The sequence below is a fragment of the Tenrec ecaudatus genome, chromosome 11 (genome assembly GCF_050624435.1).
Source record: "Tenrec ecaudatus isolate mTenEca1 chromosome 11, mTenEca1.hap1, whole genome shotgun sequence".
Taxonomy (NCBI): domain Eukaryota; kingdom Metazoa; phylum Chordata; class Mammalia; order Afrosoricida; family Tenrecidae; genus Tenrec; species Tenrec ecaudatus.
In genome coordinates, this window is record NC_134540.1 from 151762280 (window position 1) to 151779323 (window position 17044).

Sequence of the window (17044 nt, forward strand, 5' to 3'; positions counted from 1 at the left end):
ATTTATGTCAACAAAGATTTATTTAATCTTGAAGTCAAGGAAGAACAATTTTGGAATAAGCCTGATTACTCATAAGCTTAAAATATATGTTTATTTTCCGTTCATTTGCAGGATGATGACAAGGGTAACATTTAAAAGTCTCCCCCATCCCTACGGCTGGGCACAGTACCTCACAGGGGTGTGCCAAGTCTCCTGGATGCCCGTTTTATTACTTTCCTGCTAAGGAAACGGGGGACACAGAGAAGACACTAAATAGCATGAAATAAGACTCTAAATTGTTACAACCATTTCATTCTCAAGAGAGGGAACAAAGGAAAATTTACAGCCCCCTTGAAGAAAATATACTTCAGAAGCCAAGCCGTTCTGACACAAAAGGAAGAAAGAACTGCTGAAGAACGAGTACTTCAGAAAGCAATCGCGTCCTGCTTCTTCGGTTGTTAAGGACTTGGAGGTAATGGAAACTCCCAACTCATGGTCCTAAGCACGTCTCAGAGCACTGCTGTGCATCCAGACGTCTGAAGCTGCACACGCGGCGACATGGATTCCAGGAAAAAACCTGCTCCCAGCAGTGCCTGGGAGAGCGAGGATCTGGGGACATGGCTTGCCTATCTCCAGCCTCAAACCGCCACGCGCCTCGACACCGGGCTTCCAACCAGGGGAGAGATGGAGTGGTTAAATGAATAGAATACTTCTATCTTTTGCCACCCGAAGGTCAGAGAAGCCATTAGCTAATTATTAGTCCAAACACCCCAAAATCGGCGAATTAGGCTGAAAGCGAACTTGATGAGAAGGACTGACACAGTGGCTGCAACAATGGGCTCCAACATAACAAGGGAGGGGATGGTGCAGGACCGGCCATGTTTCACTCTGAGACGCAGGGGTCACTGGGCGTCAGAGCAGACTCAATGGCATGCAGCAACTGATGCATCTTAGCACATTGCTCTGTGGCGCTGCGTGAAACCTGGAGGCAAGATTTTCCCATCAGGATGAGCATGATTGTTTGGGGGATAACGTCTGCTTAAAGCTTTCTCAACAAGTCTAAAACAGACTTTCCAGGTGTTCAAGGGGATGAAACACTTGCACGTGCGATATGATCTATTGAAATGCAAATGTAAAAAGATATGAAAGGAAAATATTTCCAGAACAGAGAACCTGATTTTATGATAGCTTTCCAGAAAACCTCAGCATGTTCATAAACTTCCACTTGAAATGTCCTTTGAAGCCTGCAGTCTTCTCGATGTCGAGAAAGTTTCGTGTAGACGAGGGGAATTTCTCAGCGATTAAATCAGGGCTTCGAACTCGTTCATTCTGGGGCATGTATACTGAATCCAAATGTGTGGTTCACAAGATCTTCAGATGGTTCGTATTATAGGCAGTAAGATTGGGGGTCGTATTAAAATATAAATTCAGATCAGTCTACCTGGGTTGGGAATGCAAGTTCTCGGCAGGAGCCACATGGGGAAGAACTGGTTCGAAGCCTGGGATTAAATCTGTTTACCAAGGAGAACCCTCACAGTATCAGTGTGCACAACTCTTGACTGTCCGGGAAGATGGACTCTGATCTTCGGTATGTGTGGCAGACCTCTAACTACCCAAAGAGGGGTGTGGGTCTGTACTTGGAAAGAGAATTTCGGAAGTAACAATTTCCCTGACCTGTTTGCAGGCGATGAGCACTAGAGCCCAGTCGCTGCCTGATGGGCCAAGAAGAAATCTGCATGTTAGGGTACTGACTACCAGGTCAGTAGTTAAAATCCTACAGCAGCTCCTTGGGAGAAAAATGAGGCCTTATGCTCCCGCAAAGATTTAGAACCTTGGAAATCCAAAGGGCAGTTCTGCTCGGTTCCAAACCATCAGTAGGAGTCAGAAGTGACTCCCTGGCAGTGAGTTTGCTTTGCTTTGGCTTGCCACATGATGAACGATTACCATTGGGAATAAAGAACCACTTACTGTGTTTGTGAAATTCCACTCCCATTCCCTCGGGTGGGATTTCACTTTGAAAGTAGTTCATCTGGGAAATCCAGGAAAGACGTTTTGGGAAATTAGATGAAATCAAAGTCAAACTGTTTATGAAGAAGTAACGTATGTGTGTAAAGAACTGCACGTGTGCTGTGTATGCAAGTGTATCCACATCTCCATTCTGCAGCAGCCTCACATTTTATCTCTACATCTTTTCTATGTGGAATCAAGTAACCGGGACACTGGGCAGTTCTTAAGAAATAACTCACTGCCTGCAATTACTCAAGTTTTAACGAACACCTTCCAGACAGAAACTACCACCCAAGCTCCACCCTTCTCCTATTCCTCCCCCACCCAGCACCCAAAGCTGGGGACCCTACAGGTCAATAGTGCTTGCTGAATAAATATCACAAGGCCAAAGCTAAGAGAAGTGAGGTTTCACAAAAGTTCATTATTAATTAGACCGGAGCAGCTCAACATGCGAGTATACGCCCTAAATCCCTGTCCCATAGCAGCTCTCACATTGCCTAAATGTTTCCACATGGAGTACTTCCTCCTCCTAATTTCCGAGTGGCATGCTCTTTTACAAGGCAACACTCCGAAGTGCCAAGAGTGGACTTCGATGAGCAGCTACACTGCCGGGAAATGTATTAGGCTTCTGACAGTAGCCTTTCCTTGGCTGGAATAAGCAACAGGAGAACTTGGAACGAGGTGTAATCTAGTTTCATGAATCAGAGCTTCCAAAGAACCCGAGATGTATGGTTTTCTTTTCATGCCAACTCACCTCAGAAGTCTAACAATAATATGCTACATATTATACTTCTGAAAAAGAGTGTTGTGTTTTTGGGGGGTGGAGTTTACCTTAATGAAACACCAACTGTAAAGCATGAAAGACTCTAATATGATTTTAGCACCTTGAAGTGTTCCACTGTTTTTTATAAGTGGTGCCTGGGACATTCGCGATACAAATGCATTCCTGAAATTACCCCTCCTTCCCTCCAACCGCTACTTAAAAGTCAGGGACAATGACTATTCAGTGAGTTCAAGGGGTTTAAACAATTTCAATAATTTTACGTTGTAGGAGGGCTCAAAAACCCAACCCAAAGGTATGGGAGTCGATTCGGACTCATGGCATCCCTACCGGACAGAGTAGCATTGCCTGAGGCCTCCGGGGCTAGGAATCGTTACAGAAGCAGGCCACCACACCACAAATGGATGGCGGTCCTTAACACAAACCTTTCGGTTAGCAGGCCCCGCTAAACATAATGCACCTTCAGGTGTCCTTGGGGAGTGGGAAGTGGCAAATAAAACAAAACAAAACCCAATGGCATTGCGTCGACTCCAACCCAGACTGACCCTACAAAACGTGGTTTCCAAGACCGTAGAGCTCAATGCTGCAGACAGCCTCATTTTCCTCCAGGGGAGCAGCCAGTGATTTTGATTCGCCTACCCCAATGCCTAACCCGCAGTGCCACCCCAGACTGAAAAGACGCTAAGCACACCATTAAGCAAGATAGAAGTTAACTCTAATTTTAGATTTGACACGGTAGCTGCAGCCATGGCAGTGGTTCCTTCTGCGGACTAAGAGCGAGTCGGCACCAACTCTGCTGCACTCAACAGCAGCCAAAGTAAGATTTAATGAATTCACCCACACACACAGCAGGAAAAAAGTTCCAACTCTTTATGAAATCAAATGCCATTGACCCAGGCCTTTCCCCACCTACTTTCTTCAAGGCGAAATAAATAACAAAGATGCTTAAAATGAAGGGGGTAGGGAGAAAGGACAACAGAACCTGAAAAGTCCAGTCATAAAGGAAATTTTAAGTTCTCACCATACACATCCTTCAGGGACAGTACAGTCCTTTTATTCAGCAATCCTATAGGAATTTCAACCGAGCAAACCCTCCCTCAACTTCCGGTTTGTACCAGGAGCCCAGCCTCGGCCACACGTTAAGAACTACCTAGCTGCCAGCCGGTCAATGCTGACTCAGAGTGACCTCCCGTAGATTTCTGAGACTATTTATGGGAGTAGAAAGCCCAGTCTTCGGAGCGGCTGGTGGTTTGGAACTGCCGACCACACTTGTAAACACCACACTAGCAAAGCTCCCCTAGGTACATGGTAAGTATTGGTAATATAGGACTAGACAGGGATCCTGCGACCCAGCGGCTGAGCACGTGGCTGCGAACTGAAACGCTGGCGCCTGGAACCCACCCAGCAGCTCTACCAGAAGAAATATTGGGCACGAAGCTCCCGAGACCTTCGGCTGGGACCCCTGTGGGCAGGCGAATCTGGAAGGGCGCTCTGCATCTGTATAGACTCAATGGCACAGGGTTACACACTCCTTATTAATCATGTTTACATTGGCCCAGAAATGGGAGGCCAACTTTAGACCTTGAAGTGATGGTTCAAAAACTTAGGATGGTCACACGCTTAGGACGGTTCCACAAGTGGAACCTGAGAGACAAAGACTTACTGAGTCTCCTACTCGACCTTAACCCTTAACCTTACAGCACCCGAAAGCTCACCTAAAGGGGGACATCAGACAAGAGCGTGCGAGAAACACTGGTGAGGAATGGGCCCCCCTAGCATCAACCTCCAGAGGCCCAAGGGACACCAATTGTCCCAAAAGAGAATTCAGAGGGTGGCGGGAAGGGGCAATAATTCAGAGGGTGGCGGGAAGGGGTGAGCAGAGAGGGAGTAGGGAAAACTCAGAGGCATTGAGGGAATTGCAATGAGTGTCACACCACAAGTGTGTACAACCAGTCAAGTAGCAAATTAATTTGCTATGCCAACTGTCACCCAGTCGCAATTCTATGGACCAGTGTCAGCCCTGAGGATCGAGCTGTGAAACCCTGAGTACCAAAGATGTGACCGTCAGGCTAAGGTTGACTAGGGAGCAAATCTGCTCCCAAATATGAAAACCTGTGGATCACATCGGTCCCATCCACCTCTGATGCCGGGATGCCTGCAGGAGAGGCAGCTTTCCATGCACTGTGAGTGGGTTTGCTGGGAGACCGGGGCTGCTGGACGGCAACTAGCACCGCCATCTCCACAGGCATTCGACTGCACATGTTATCACTCATAAGATTACATATTCATATATATGCATACCCTCTGAGGAGGAAAAAGTCACGAGGTAATGAAAATGCCACCCGTAGTATATCCCAAGATATTGCAAGATGACAAATTCAAACCATGCACAGACTTTCCAAACCTTATCATTGAAGAGTGTATCACACCCGCACACCGGGTTCTTTTCGATGACAAAGTTGTCAGTGAAAGAGCTCTGGTGGAGTAGCGGGTTATGGCTGCGCTGCTAACAGAAGGGTCAGCAGTTTGAAATCACTCGCTCTCTGAGGGAGAAAGATGAGCTTTTCTACTTGTAGGAAGAGTCCGTCTCGGAAACTCACAGGAGAGTCGGAATCAACTTTGTGCATTTTAAGGAGTTGTCAGTGGTTCTATGAATGATTGCTACAGTGAGAAAAGGGGGGAAACAGCGAATAAATAGTAGTAACATTTTAACTCAGTGGTTCTCAACCTTCCTAGTGCTGCGACCCTTTAATACAGTTCCTCATGTTGTGGTGCCCCCCTCCAACCAAAAAATCATTTTTGTTGCTACTTCATAACTGCAATGTTGCTACTGGTATGAATCGGGCAACCTCTGTCAAAGGGTCGATCGACCCCCAAAGGGGTGGAGAACCACAGGATGAGGACGGCTAGGTCACTGAAATGGTGTTATTACTCACCAGCTATAGACAAGCACGAAAATTATCCTGGAGATCACTGACAAAAGGACAATAGTAATCAAAGAGATGTAATTACTTAAATTGGTAACAAAGGCTTTTATTAGGATACTATTAGCAGTAAATGATCAACTCCCATAAATTAGGACTGTCTATCAACCCTGATAAGAGTTGAAGTACAGATAACCATTGTTACATGGAAAAGACAAAACATTACTTTTAATGTGTGACAACCCAACAGGATTCAATTACCACACCTACAGCCCTCTCAAATCAAACCTGAAAAAATAATCTTTATGTGGCTGAGAATCATGATGACTGATGCGATCTTTTGTGCTATTCCCTTTATAGTCTCTGGCCATTGTTATTATCAACCAGGAAAAACGAAAGCAGGAAACGCATGCTTTTGCTTCGCAACAAAGCTTTCCTGGTGATGACTAACTTCTTCCTTGTGCCCAAACGCCTCTTAAACTAACTAATGCTCACATAAATTATGTTCCTGAGAAGGTGTGCTCCTTCAGGGAGGAGGAGGTGGGGTTGAGGGAGGTGGCGGGAGCTTGTGCTCCTTCGGGGAGGAGGAGGCAGGATGGGGTGGGGTGGGGGAGGTGGGGGGAGCTTGGAGGACATAAACCAGCATGTCCAGCGGCCCAGGCAAGATGGGTCAGTGAATGCCGCCCAAGATCGGTGTGATCTTCTCGCTGCTCGCAAGGAAGGGACGCCAGCGCTTCTCGGAAGCAGCTCGGCCATAGATCTCCCTGAAAGGACACGGTGAGTGGCCATGAACGAGCACACTACCCCTCTTCCAGCTCCACGACTGGCTCTTTCTCGTCAGTGACGAATGATGACACTGGTAAAATATTTTAACACGAAGCCTGGCCTGGTAAATCGTCTTGAATGATGCTGTGTCCAAACAACGCCTACTGTAAATCAGAGGTTTTCAGGCCAGTCTTTCTTGTTTAAACATGCTACCTGCTCAGCAGAATCACTTGTGTGAACAGGCATAGATTAATGTGCGCTAAGCAGAATCATTTCGCCTGCTAACTGATAGAGCTATAATTTAACAGGCCTATTATCGGCGTGGTAATTTTGACAGTGCTGAAATATTACACTTGTTAAAAAGGTGCATTTAGCAGTAACTCCAGGGGTCATTTGAACTGGATAAACACATGTATAGGTCTCCCTACAATTATGTGTCTTCTCTATTCATTTTCCCATCAGAGTAGAGGTACATTTAAGAGTGGACAAAGGACATAGCAAAACAGTCTTTTTGATACACAAGAAGCTCATCTGGCTGCTCTTGCCTCACTTTTGACTTCTAGAGAGAGTAGCCAGTAATCTGAGATAGAAAAAGACCAGAAACACCCTGCCCAGCCCCTCCCCAAGCCTCAACACCTACGTTACACACACCTGTGCTATGTTATATTTGTGATGTTGTCCACGGAAGCCGGCTTCTGGATCAGTCTCACCATAAATCCTCATGATTCTCACTTCCCCAGTTGATTGGTTAAGACTAGACCTCTTTGAGCACCGAGCACCAGCAATTGAGGACACCCCTCACTCCAGAGACCACAAGTACCTTCCGCCCCAAGAAGGGGGTCAATGCATTGCTTTTCCTTTTTCTAAGAGTGCTGGCCCTAATTTAATTTGCTTCATTAAAAAATTAACTAACTGGCACAGGGTGTGAACCCTGGCCACGGCCCAACCTCCACGAGAGGACAAGCACAGCGCCTGTCCCTGAAAGAGGCATCTTTTCTGAAGGCCACAGTAGTAAGTGGCTGACAAAGAGACATCTTTATCTGGACGCCATTATCGTCGCTGCCCTGTGCCACATGTCATGTCGCCATAATTAGTCATGAAAAGAACAAACACAAACGGAAACTTTCCACTGGTCCATGAAGCAAATGAAGCATTAAATCGTCTGAACATGGTAAGAATAGGGAGGTTCTGCTGACTCTAGTGGCCTGTAAAGACAAGGGAGGAAACGTGCGGCCGCATCTCGCCTTAAACTCCTGTGTTGGAGGAAAACTCAAACAGATCACACAGGGAGCCAGAAGGAACCTTTGTAGGAATAAAAACACACCTGGTCAAGACGTCCGTGTCTGTTCACAGGACTGGTCAAGAAGGGATCGGTTAGGAAATCCAACACCCTGGTTGGAAATGCACAGGCTCAGTCAGGGTGCAGGGTAGCAACAATAAAACATCAACTTTCCTCTAGTTCCTAAATGCTTCCCCCAACCTACCCCTCACTATCATGATTCCACTTCTACCTTACAAACCTGGCTAGACCAGAGGATGTACACTGATACAGATATCAACTGGAAACGCAGAAAATCCAGGGTGGATGACCCCTTCAGGACCAGTGCTGTGAGTGGCAATACTGGGAGGGTGGAGTGAGGGTGGGGTCGAAAGTGGGAACTGAGATTATAAGGATCTACATATAACCTTCTCCCTGGGGGACGGAAAAACATAAAAGTGGGTGAAGGGGGATGTCGGGCAGTGTAAGATATGACAAAATAATAATTTATAAATTAACAAGGGCTCATGAAGGAAGGAGCAGCAGGAAGGGAGGGGGGAAAGTGAGGAGCTGATGCCAGGGGCTTAAGTGGAGAGCGCATGTTTTGAGAATCATGAGGCCAATGAATGTGCAAATGTGCTTTACATAATTGATATATATATGGCATGTGATAAGAGTTGTATGAGCCCCTAATAAAATGATTTAGAAAGAAAGAAAAAATGTGCAGGCTCCCAGGGTAATAGAGTTTCATGTCTCAAATTTAATAAGCAAAAAAAGTTCTTCAAAAATTTCTTACCAAAACTATCAAATACAAAGAGCCAAGGAACACAAATCAAATTTCCAAGAAAACTTTAAATCAAAAACGACCAGGTTTTGCATTAAGAACCTCCCTGAGATCATGTAGATCATGCTGCCCTCTGGTGGCAGAGGTAAACAATAACATGGTGACTTCAAGGAAGCCATGATTTAAATTGAAAATCCAAGGGGCGTCTGTCTGTTCATATCATCAGAATGACTCGCTGCTGACCCAGTGTGCATTCCCCATTTACTCTAATGGGGCTCATAAATAAGACGAGCTTTGACTGGTTAGAGAGAGGTGGAACAAACCGTACAGACACAGAACTGCAAGATCTAATCCAAGGTGCAGTCAAAATTCACAGGGAATCTTGAGGCAGATGGAAATGGGTAGCTCTCCGTTAGACAAGGGCGCTACATAGACACATCAAAAATGGATAGAACGCAGAATAGAGATGAGCGAGGGGGAAAGTAGAATAGACACCAAGGGAAAAAGAAAACCAACCGACTCACTCACTCACTGATTCACTGTCTCAGTCTCACTCTCATTCACTCGCTGACTCATTCAGTCCCACTCCCACTCACTGACTCACTGTCTGACTCACTGACTCCTCAATCTCTCACTCACTCACTGTCTCACTTTCACTCACTCACTCACTTACTCTCACTCACTCTCTCACTCAGTCTCTCACTCACTCACTGTCTCACTTACACTCACTCACTCACTTACTCACTCACTCACTCAGTCTCTCACTCACTCACTGTCTCACTTACACTCACTCACTCACTCACTCAATCTCTCACTCACTTACTCTCTCACTCACTCACTCAGTCTCTCACTCACTCACTGTCTCACTTACACTCACTCACTCACTTACTCTCTCACTCACTAACTTACTCTCTCACTCACTCAGTCTCTCACTCACTCTCTCATTCACTTACTCTCTCACTCAATCACTGTCTCAAAAAAAACCCCAAAAACTGCCTTTGGTCAATCTAAAGTCACATGGCGGTTGGATTGGAATGTGACCGAGATAGAGTAAAAGTGTATCAGGTTTTGAAAGATCAATAGATAATCTTATTACTGAGACTTTTAAAAAAACCAAAAACATCATACACGTGTTCAAAATGGGCAGTCACTTCAATTCCTATGACTTGGATAAGTGTGATCTTCCGATGACCTTGGGAATGGCCCCAGTACAGTCAGCGTAATTCACCGATGAGAAAAAACATGCCACACCAGCTACTCCCCATCCCTTAAATCCAAGGACATGAACTTGGGGTAATGGGGTGGCAGCTGGCTTTCAGAGAGCGCCCACCGAGGGCTGGGTTCTGTGAACAAGTGCCAAGGGTCTCCCATGGGTTAACACTGCACAAGGCGCCCGGAGCAAGCGCTGGTGAGCCGGCAGTCCTCTTCCAGGGGAAGCGCTCATACGTGGAGTCATTTCTAACGAGGACGTCAGTCCACACTCAGTGTTCTCAGGGCAGCCCAAGATGCACACGACCTTTCAGCACGTGCACAGCCCACTGGTGTCTTCCAGAGTCAGGTCACTACAAGGTATGTATATAAAGGAACAATGGCTAAGCACGCTCAATTCCGAGCTAGGCTTGTGGTTCTCATCCCAGGGAGCAGACTGTTGCTGTTGTTAGTTGCCACCCAGTTAGACCTCCCTGGGCCTGTTCCATTCCCATCGTCAGTTGTACACACTGGACCACTGTCACGGACGTGGTTTTCACCAGCCAGGCTTTCTTCCTACACTGAATGCTTCATAGAAACCTGTTCAGCAATACACAAGCCACGACCAACAGATTGATGGTAACTGTGAGGTACATTGGCCAAGGTTCGAATGTAAGTCTCCTGTAACAATTCCATAACTTACCACCACCACCCCCCTTCCGGCTCCCCTGGAAATTGCACATGGCAAAAGCCCTGACCATTCCCTGAGAGGTTTAAAGCCTGATGGATGTAAGGATCCTGAGTCTGAGATAAATCTGAGTGGTGAAGTGATTTAAAGAAAAAAATTCTGCTTCCCTATTTCTCCAAGCTGCTTCCAGGGAAAACTCTGTAATTCAGGGAAGTCTGGCATTAAACCGGCCAGTTATGTACTTTTAATAAGGCTTATAAACCCAGCATATCTCCCTTTCTACCCTAAAGAGAAGAATAAAATACATATAAAAGGTAAATGACATAGATCAATCATATAAACTGTGAAGCATAATTCAGAGCTTTGCAGTTCTTTCCCCACTGATCAAGCTTCCGAAATTGTTGTTCAAACAAAAATTTAAAACCTGCCACTAAAAGTGGAAATAATTCACAGCCCGCACAGTTTGGGCAAGAGGTGTCCATCTTTGGAGTATTTCCTTGAGCTTCATTTTACTGAAGGAGTGGCATCCTGTTAATAGATCGAGAAGGATGGAAGGAGCTCCCCGAAGACTGAATAAGAAAGATCAGCATGCGGAGGCCCGTGTACGTCTGGAATATAAACATTACGCCTGCTCCTTAATGACTGCCTAGCTTGTTGTCCACTTTTAATGACCAAAGCGAAATTCTACTCTCCAACTGCTCTGAGCGTCCACATGCCTGTCAAAAGCAAACGCTGGAGCCAGAGTCAAGAGTCAAGCTGGCCGCCATGGGCGTAGCCATGATGCGTCCGCCCAGCAGGACTGTGACTCTCAGAGGATTAGCAATCACGGAATGGTCTATCGTCACCCAAGGTAGTCACTCCATTTTCACAGAAGGACCTGGTCCTTGGGACCTAGCCACATGAGTGAACGGGCGCATTTATTAAATAAAGACCAGAGAGAAAAGCACATGCCCAAACTCTGTGACTGTGACAATGATTTAATGCACGTAATATTTTCATAAAGGGAGTATGCACAGTGCTTTATAGATAAGACAGAGGCACATAGAAGTTAACTAGCACAGATATGTTAATATTCGAAAATTGTTGCTGTTAGTTACAGGCACGTCATTTCTGACTCACAACCGCCCCACGTGTGCAGTACAGAACTCCACCAGATAGATGGCCGGCCTCCCATCCAATACTGGGGTTCAGTATTGGTCCCTACTTAACCACCGATGCCACCAAGGGGCTCCTTTGCAGTAACTAGCATCAGTTACCAATATTATTAACTAGAACCACCTAATATTATCAGGCACTCGCCCGAGGGCTGAACCCAGGCAGCTGGCTCCAGAGTCCACACCTTAACCCCAACAGCTTCGTGCTTAGAGATTTTCCTATCTAGTCGCACATGCATGACTTGGCCTGCTTGCATAGCTAGTCAACAGCAAGGCCCATGCTCCCTTCGGCCTGGACCATCTTCTTACCACCTTTCAAACAATGCCACTCTGGGCCTCACCTCGAGGACCCAGCTGACCAAGGTGGGGCAATTTGGTGCTGACTACCGCTCCACATGCACCTCAGTCAGGGAGGCTCCCCTCAGAGGCACGACTGGCTACAAGGCATCTGTGATTTGGAGGCCACCTGGAAGGAATTTGCTCCTGAGGCAGCAGGCAGAGACCACAAAGTCTCCAGTGTGCACCCAAAGGCCACCTCACATCCAGTCGTAAAGCGGTCTGTTAAAGGAGGTATCCACACGCTACCATGACTGGGTTTTCATGAATGTTTCATCATGTGCTGCACAGACTGGTCACTGGATGCTCGGGATCGCTTTAGTGTCAGAAATGGAAGGCCTTCCCAATGAGAGACACCAACCCACAAATCGATACCCTCTCTCAATCAGACACCTGCTGGAGAGGGCTACACAAGTCTTTCTCTGAGGCCATTCCAAGTGCCACTGAGTCGATCCAAACCCATGGCAGATCCATGTATTTCAGAACAGATTAGCACAGCGCACTGGGTTTTCACTAACTGTGACCTCTCAAAAGTAGATCTCTCAGCAAGTCTTTCCAAAGGCGTGTGGGATGGATTTGAACCACCAGCCTTTCAGTCAGTAATCAAGAGCTCAATCTTGTATACCACTTAGGGACTCCTGAAGCCATGTAAACACAGCCACTGTTTTATTAGCATTCACCACATGTCCATGTTTAAGAGGGGTACCCCTAAAAAACCCAGAATTGTGCTGGACAGAGCAGAGCTAGTTCACATTTTCCCACTAGGCAGCCATTGAACAGCTCATGCTGGGTTAATGCATGCACTTGGTGTCACCTGGGAAGGTTCTTTCTGGTCACAATGTATTTTTTTGTAAAAGCAATTTCACTGAAACCTCATTTTTTTGATGCTTGATTTAAGAGAACAGCATGTGGCTGTGACATTTGTCACCACAGCAGTGCAGCTGTTCACGGAGTGACCTCCGTGTGCCATCAGCATGCTTCTCTTGCCCCACGCACCTTACTCACCTGACTCACCTCCGTGCGGCTTCTTTTTGTTTCCGACAACGTAGAGGGACATGAAAGGACTGGGATTTGAGGACACAGAAGAGGTGAAGAAAAATACGAGGAACTTGCTCTCAGCCAGGCAAACAGAGGAGTTTCAAAAATAATATCAAGAATGGAATCACAGATTTGACAAATAGTATTAAGTATAATGGAGATTACGGTGAAAGTGATAAGATTGTTTTGTAAAACACATAGCTTTCAAAAAAGTTCCGTTTTGGGGAGTACACCTGCGTATGTATAGTCGACAGTGTCTCAAATACTATATAAGTGAATTACATCATGCTGCAAACCAAATATTCATTTATTTATACAAAACACATTAGAATAAGAGATTGAATGCCTCTTGTATTTTGATTTTCTCTGTGAGAAGAAAAAATACACGTGATGCTCTATGCAGAAAATTTAGCCAACACACTACAGTGTCCCCTTACCCCAGTGTTCCCCTCCCCCATTTCAAATATTAAAATGCAAGCAGACATGTTTACTGATCCAATTGTTGCGTGACTTACCTATTGGGTTCCTATCAAAGAACAATACTGGCGCTTTCAAAATGGACTCAAACATTTTGTTGTGCAGAGTTTGAGAAGAATGCACGAGTATGTAGAACACCAACAGAGACCTGGCTATCCCAAAAAGCACCGTGGCCACGGTTAAACCTGCAAAAGAGAAATAATGTTCCCTGACACGGATGTAAAGCAGGCTGCAGTCCACACAAAGACAGGACTTCCTTTCAGAAAGTAGCTGTGGGTTCCATCTATGCTAAAGTGTATTCATAAGATTCATTTACAAAGAAGAACTCAATCTTTTATTTTGTCTCACTGAACAGATGTTGGGGATGGGAGGAGTCTGAGATGAGCCTTAATTTTACACCAGGAATCAGAAAATTGTTAAGATTTTCTGATAGAAAATCTTAACAAGCGAGACAATTCTAAAAAGTAGTTGATGTTGAATTTGGCATTATGTTCTTCTGTGTCTATTCTCAACAACAAAAATAATTCATTCATCTTCTTATTTCCATATTCCAAATGATAGGATTGACAATATATCCCAGAATCTCAAACTGTACTGTTTTGATGTTCACACACGATACTGACAGAACAGAAAATGTTATTTACCTAGTCCTTATAGAAAACATTCAAGTCACTTTAAAGAATCTATAATATTAAAATTTCTGGGAAAACATTAGCAAATATGATAAATTAAATTTAAACATAAAACAAGTAATCGAAATAACTAACAAGTTATCCCACTCAGATGTTTCATATAACTAGAACATTTTTTAAATGAACATAATTTAAATGGTATCTTTTATTAGCAAGACACAAATGAGTACCTGTTACGCACATAAAAGTCAAAATAGCTTTCCTAATATCTCTTGAACACACAGTGCTAAATAGATTTGGGCTAGCTTCAGTAATAAATCTTCCATTGGCTAATTGCCCCAGCCCCGTTCAGATGATGCTTCATTGTTATTTAAACTGGGGAAGTGCCTCAAATGCCTAAACTCTCTCAATAGGCATTTTCCATAGCCTGAAATCCTACATGAATATATAATAGAATTGCTTTCTCTTCTCCCTTCATTCAGGTCTCACATGGTCCACCAATTCAGGAGGTAAACAGCTAATGGATTTGGATTTCTTAGCCACGGATGGAGTAAATAAAGACCACATTTAAATGAGTGGGCTCCTGTAAAGATAGCTCACTCTATCTCAGACAAGAGCGGACAGGAGTGTTTGCTGCTGGAGACAGTTGAAGTTTTAGATGAGGGGTCCCTTAAAAAGTACGCAAAGCTCCAAATATACGAAGCGCTATCCTCAGAGTGGAGGGCTGGGGCAACATTGGTCTGGCAGGCCAAATGTTAAATTAATCACACAGTCAGGAAGGTGATAACATTGTGATCCCGGGGTAGGAAAGGGAAGGAACTCTGACTCCCAGACTCAGGATTTGTCCCCGCTTAGCCTCTCTCTTAAGTAATTAGTGAAGCCCAAGAGATGAGCAGTGTGGGTAGGGGAGCGTTGCATACCCGGGAGGAAATAATGCTTTTTATTTGGGGGGCTTTGCTTCCAGAGAATTGCATCCAAGTTCAATAAAAGACAGGGCTTATTCAGACAGAATTGGAACAATCTGAACCACAGGGTGGGGATCCGTTTCTAATCCCCTTGCCCATCCATATAATGAGAGAAGATTTAGCTAAAGCAACCTATTAGGATAGACAATAGGCACATATTTCCAGAGGCTGACTTCCTGAATGCTCAATCCTGGTTTAACTTTCAAAATCCAGTACAGAGCAAATTAAGAGTCTTCATTCGGCCTCGTTCTTCCAGCCGATTTAAGGGGGAGGTGGGTGTATTATTCTAATTAATTCACAGAGTAAATTCAACTCAGACTCTTAATCTGTTAAGACATTACTGAATTCCTCCTGGAAGTCCTCGTTACTCACACAGACTCATTGTAAGCACCTCAGACTCTTGCACAATAGAGCAAATGATTAAACTTTACCTGCATAAATTCCTAAGAACCAGTTCAGATCTAGCGTCTCCGTTACATTTCCGTTCCCATTTACAGTTGCATTCAGTGCGCTCTGCTCATTTGCCCTGTGGAATGGAAGTAGAGGGGAGACATACTCATATTAAGCAGCAGACGGAGTTCTGATACATTTTTTTTAATGTCAAATAAAACCACCGCCATTTGGAAGAACCATTTTATGCTGGAGAGATTCCCGGCTCACACTTGACTATGTACCTCCATCCGCCTAATCAAAATGCATTTTGGATCATGATTTTCAGGTCTCAAAGCTGCCTGTGATCAGACATGGCACAGACCATTACAGGTCACGCCTCAGCGGCAAGAACTTCCATCTCCTCCTTAGTTAGGTAAACTAAGGGAGGAGGATTAGGTGGAAAGCCGAAAAAAAATCCACCTCTCCCCCAACTATGGGAAAGGGCGCACCCACAGAGTGATTCTGTGAGTACTTTCTGCCAGACAAGAAAACAACTCACCAGTATGAAAGCCACCAGTCCTGAAGCACATAGAAAACCTAGGGAGGAAGCACAAACAGCTGTCAGTCAAGCGAACCAGCTCAGGACACTCCTATGTCCCACAGGGGGCCCAGAGCGCGGTGCCCAGAACGCCCCAGCACACAGTAGGTCAAGCGGATGCTCTAACATTTCAGAATCAATCCTGGACACTCTTCATCCCATTTTCTCTCGAGACACTCTTGGTTATGTGCAAGCCCAGTCAGCATCACTTAGGGCGCTCCCTTGAGATGAACTTTACAGACCAGATTGCAAGAAGGTACAAAAGGCAGTATTAAGAGCACAAAAGTGGGTCTTGGTCAGAATGGGTCCAAGGTAGTAGTTCTCAACTTTCCTAATGCCGCGACACTTTCATACAGTTCCTCATGTTGTGGTGAAACCCCCACCCCACCCCCCGCCCAAATATAAAGCTATTTTCATTGCTACTTTATAATTATAATTTTGCTACTGCTATGAATCGGGCGACCTCTGTGAAAGGGTCGTTAGATGCCCAAAAGGGTCTCGACCCACAGGATGAGAACCGCTGGTCTACGGGTTCAAAGTCCAGGATTTACCAGGGCAGCGACATTCAGTAGAATAAGGAAAATGATGACGAGCCAGTGGGCACCGGCGGCGAAGTAGTTCTTGTACGCCTTCAGGCCAATTTTCCCTTCCGATCGGCTCTCTTCAGTCAGGGCCACCTGTACAGGCTCCGTCTAGGGAGGTCAAAGAAAGCCAGGCAAAAAATAAACCGACAAAATAACGATCTATAAATTACCAAGGGCACATGAGGGAGGGGGGAGCAGGGAGGGAGGGGAAAAAAAAAAGAGGACCTGATGCAAAGGGCTTAAGTGGAGAGCAAATGTTTTGAGAATGATTGGGGCAGGGAATGTATGAATGTGCTTTATACAACTGATGTATGTATATGTATGGATTGTGATAAGAGTTGTATGAGTCCCTAATAAAATGCAAATAAATAAATAAATAAAAGCTTTAAAAATTTTTTTAAAAAAAAGAAGAAGAAGCCTGGGAAGGCTGACAATGCAGGCTGGGGGCAGAGCTGAAAAAGGAAATGCATCTTACAGGACTGCAAAATACGGAGGAGGTGGTAGCCATGCCCGC

At 45.2% G+C, this 17044-nt stretch overlaps 1 protein-coding gene across 1 annotated transcript in view; it reads right to left on the minus strand.

Moving 5' to 3' along the window:
- ABCC4 (ATP binding cassette subfamily C member 4 (PEL blood group)) overlaps positions 1-17044 on the minus strand; it is a 257587-nt gene that overhangs the window by 118569 nt on the left and 121974 nt on the right. The window contains exons 16-19 of the mRNA XM_075563536.1: positions 16498-16638; positions 15908-15945; positions 15408-15502; positions 13418-13564 (exon numbers count right to left, since the gene is read on the minus strand). Coding sequence (XP_075419651.1) covers positions 13418-13564; positions 15408-15502; positions 15908-15945; positions 16498-16638 — 421 coding nt within the window. The remainder of the gene's footprint in view (positions 1-13417; positions 13565-15407; positions 15503-15907; positions 15946-16497; positions 16639-17044) is intronic.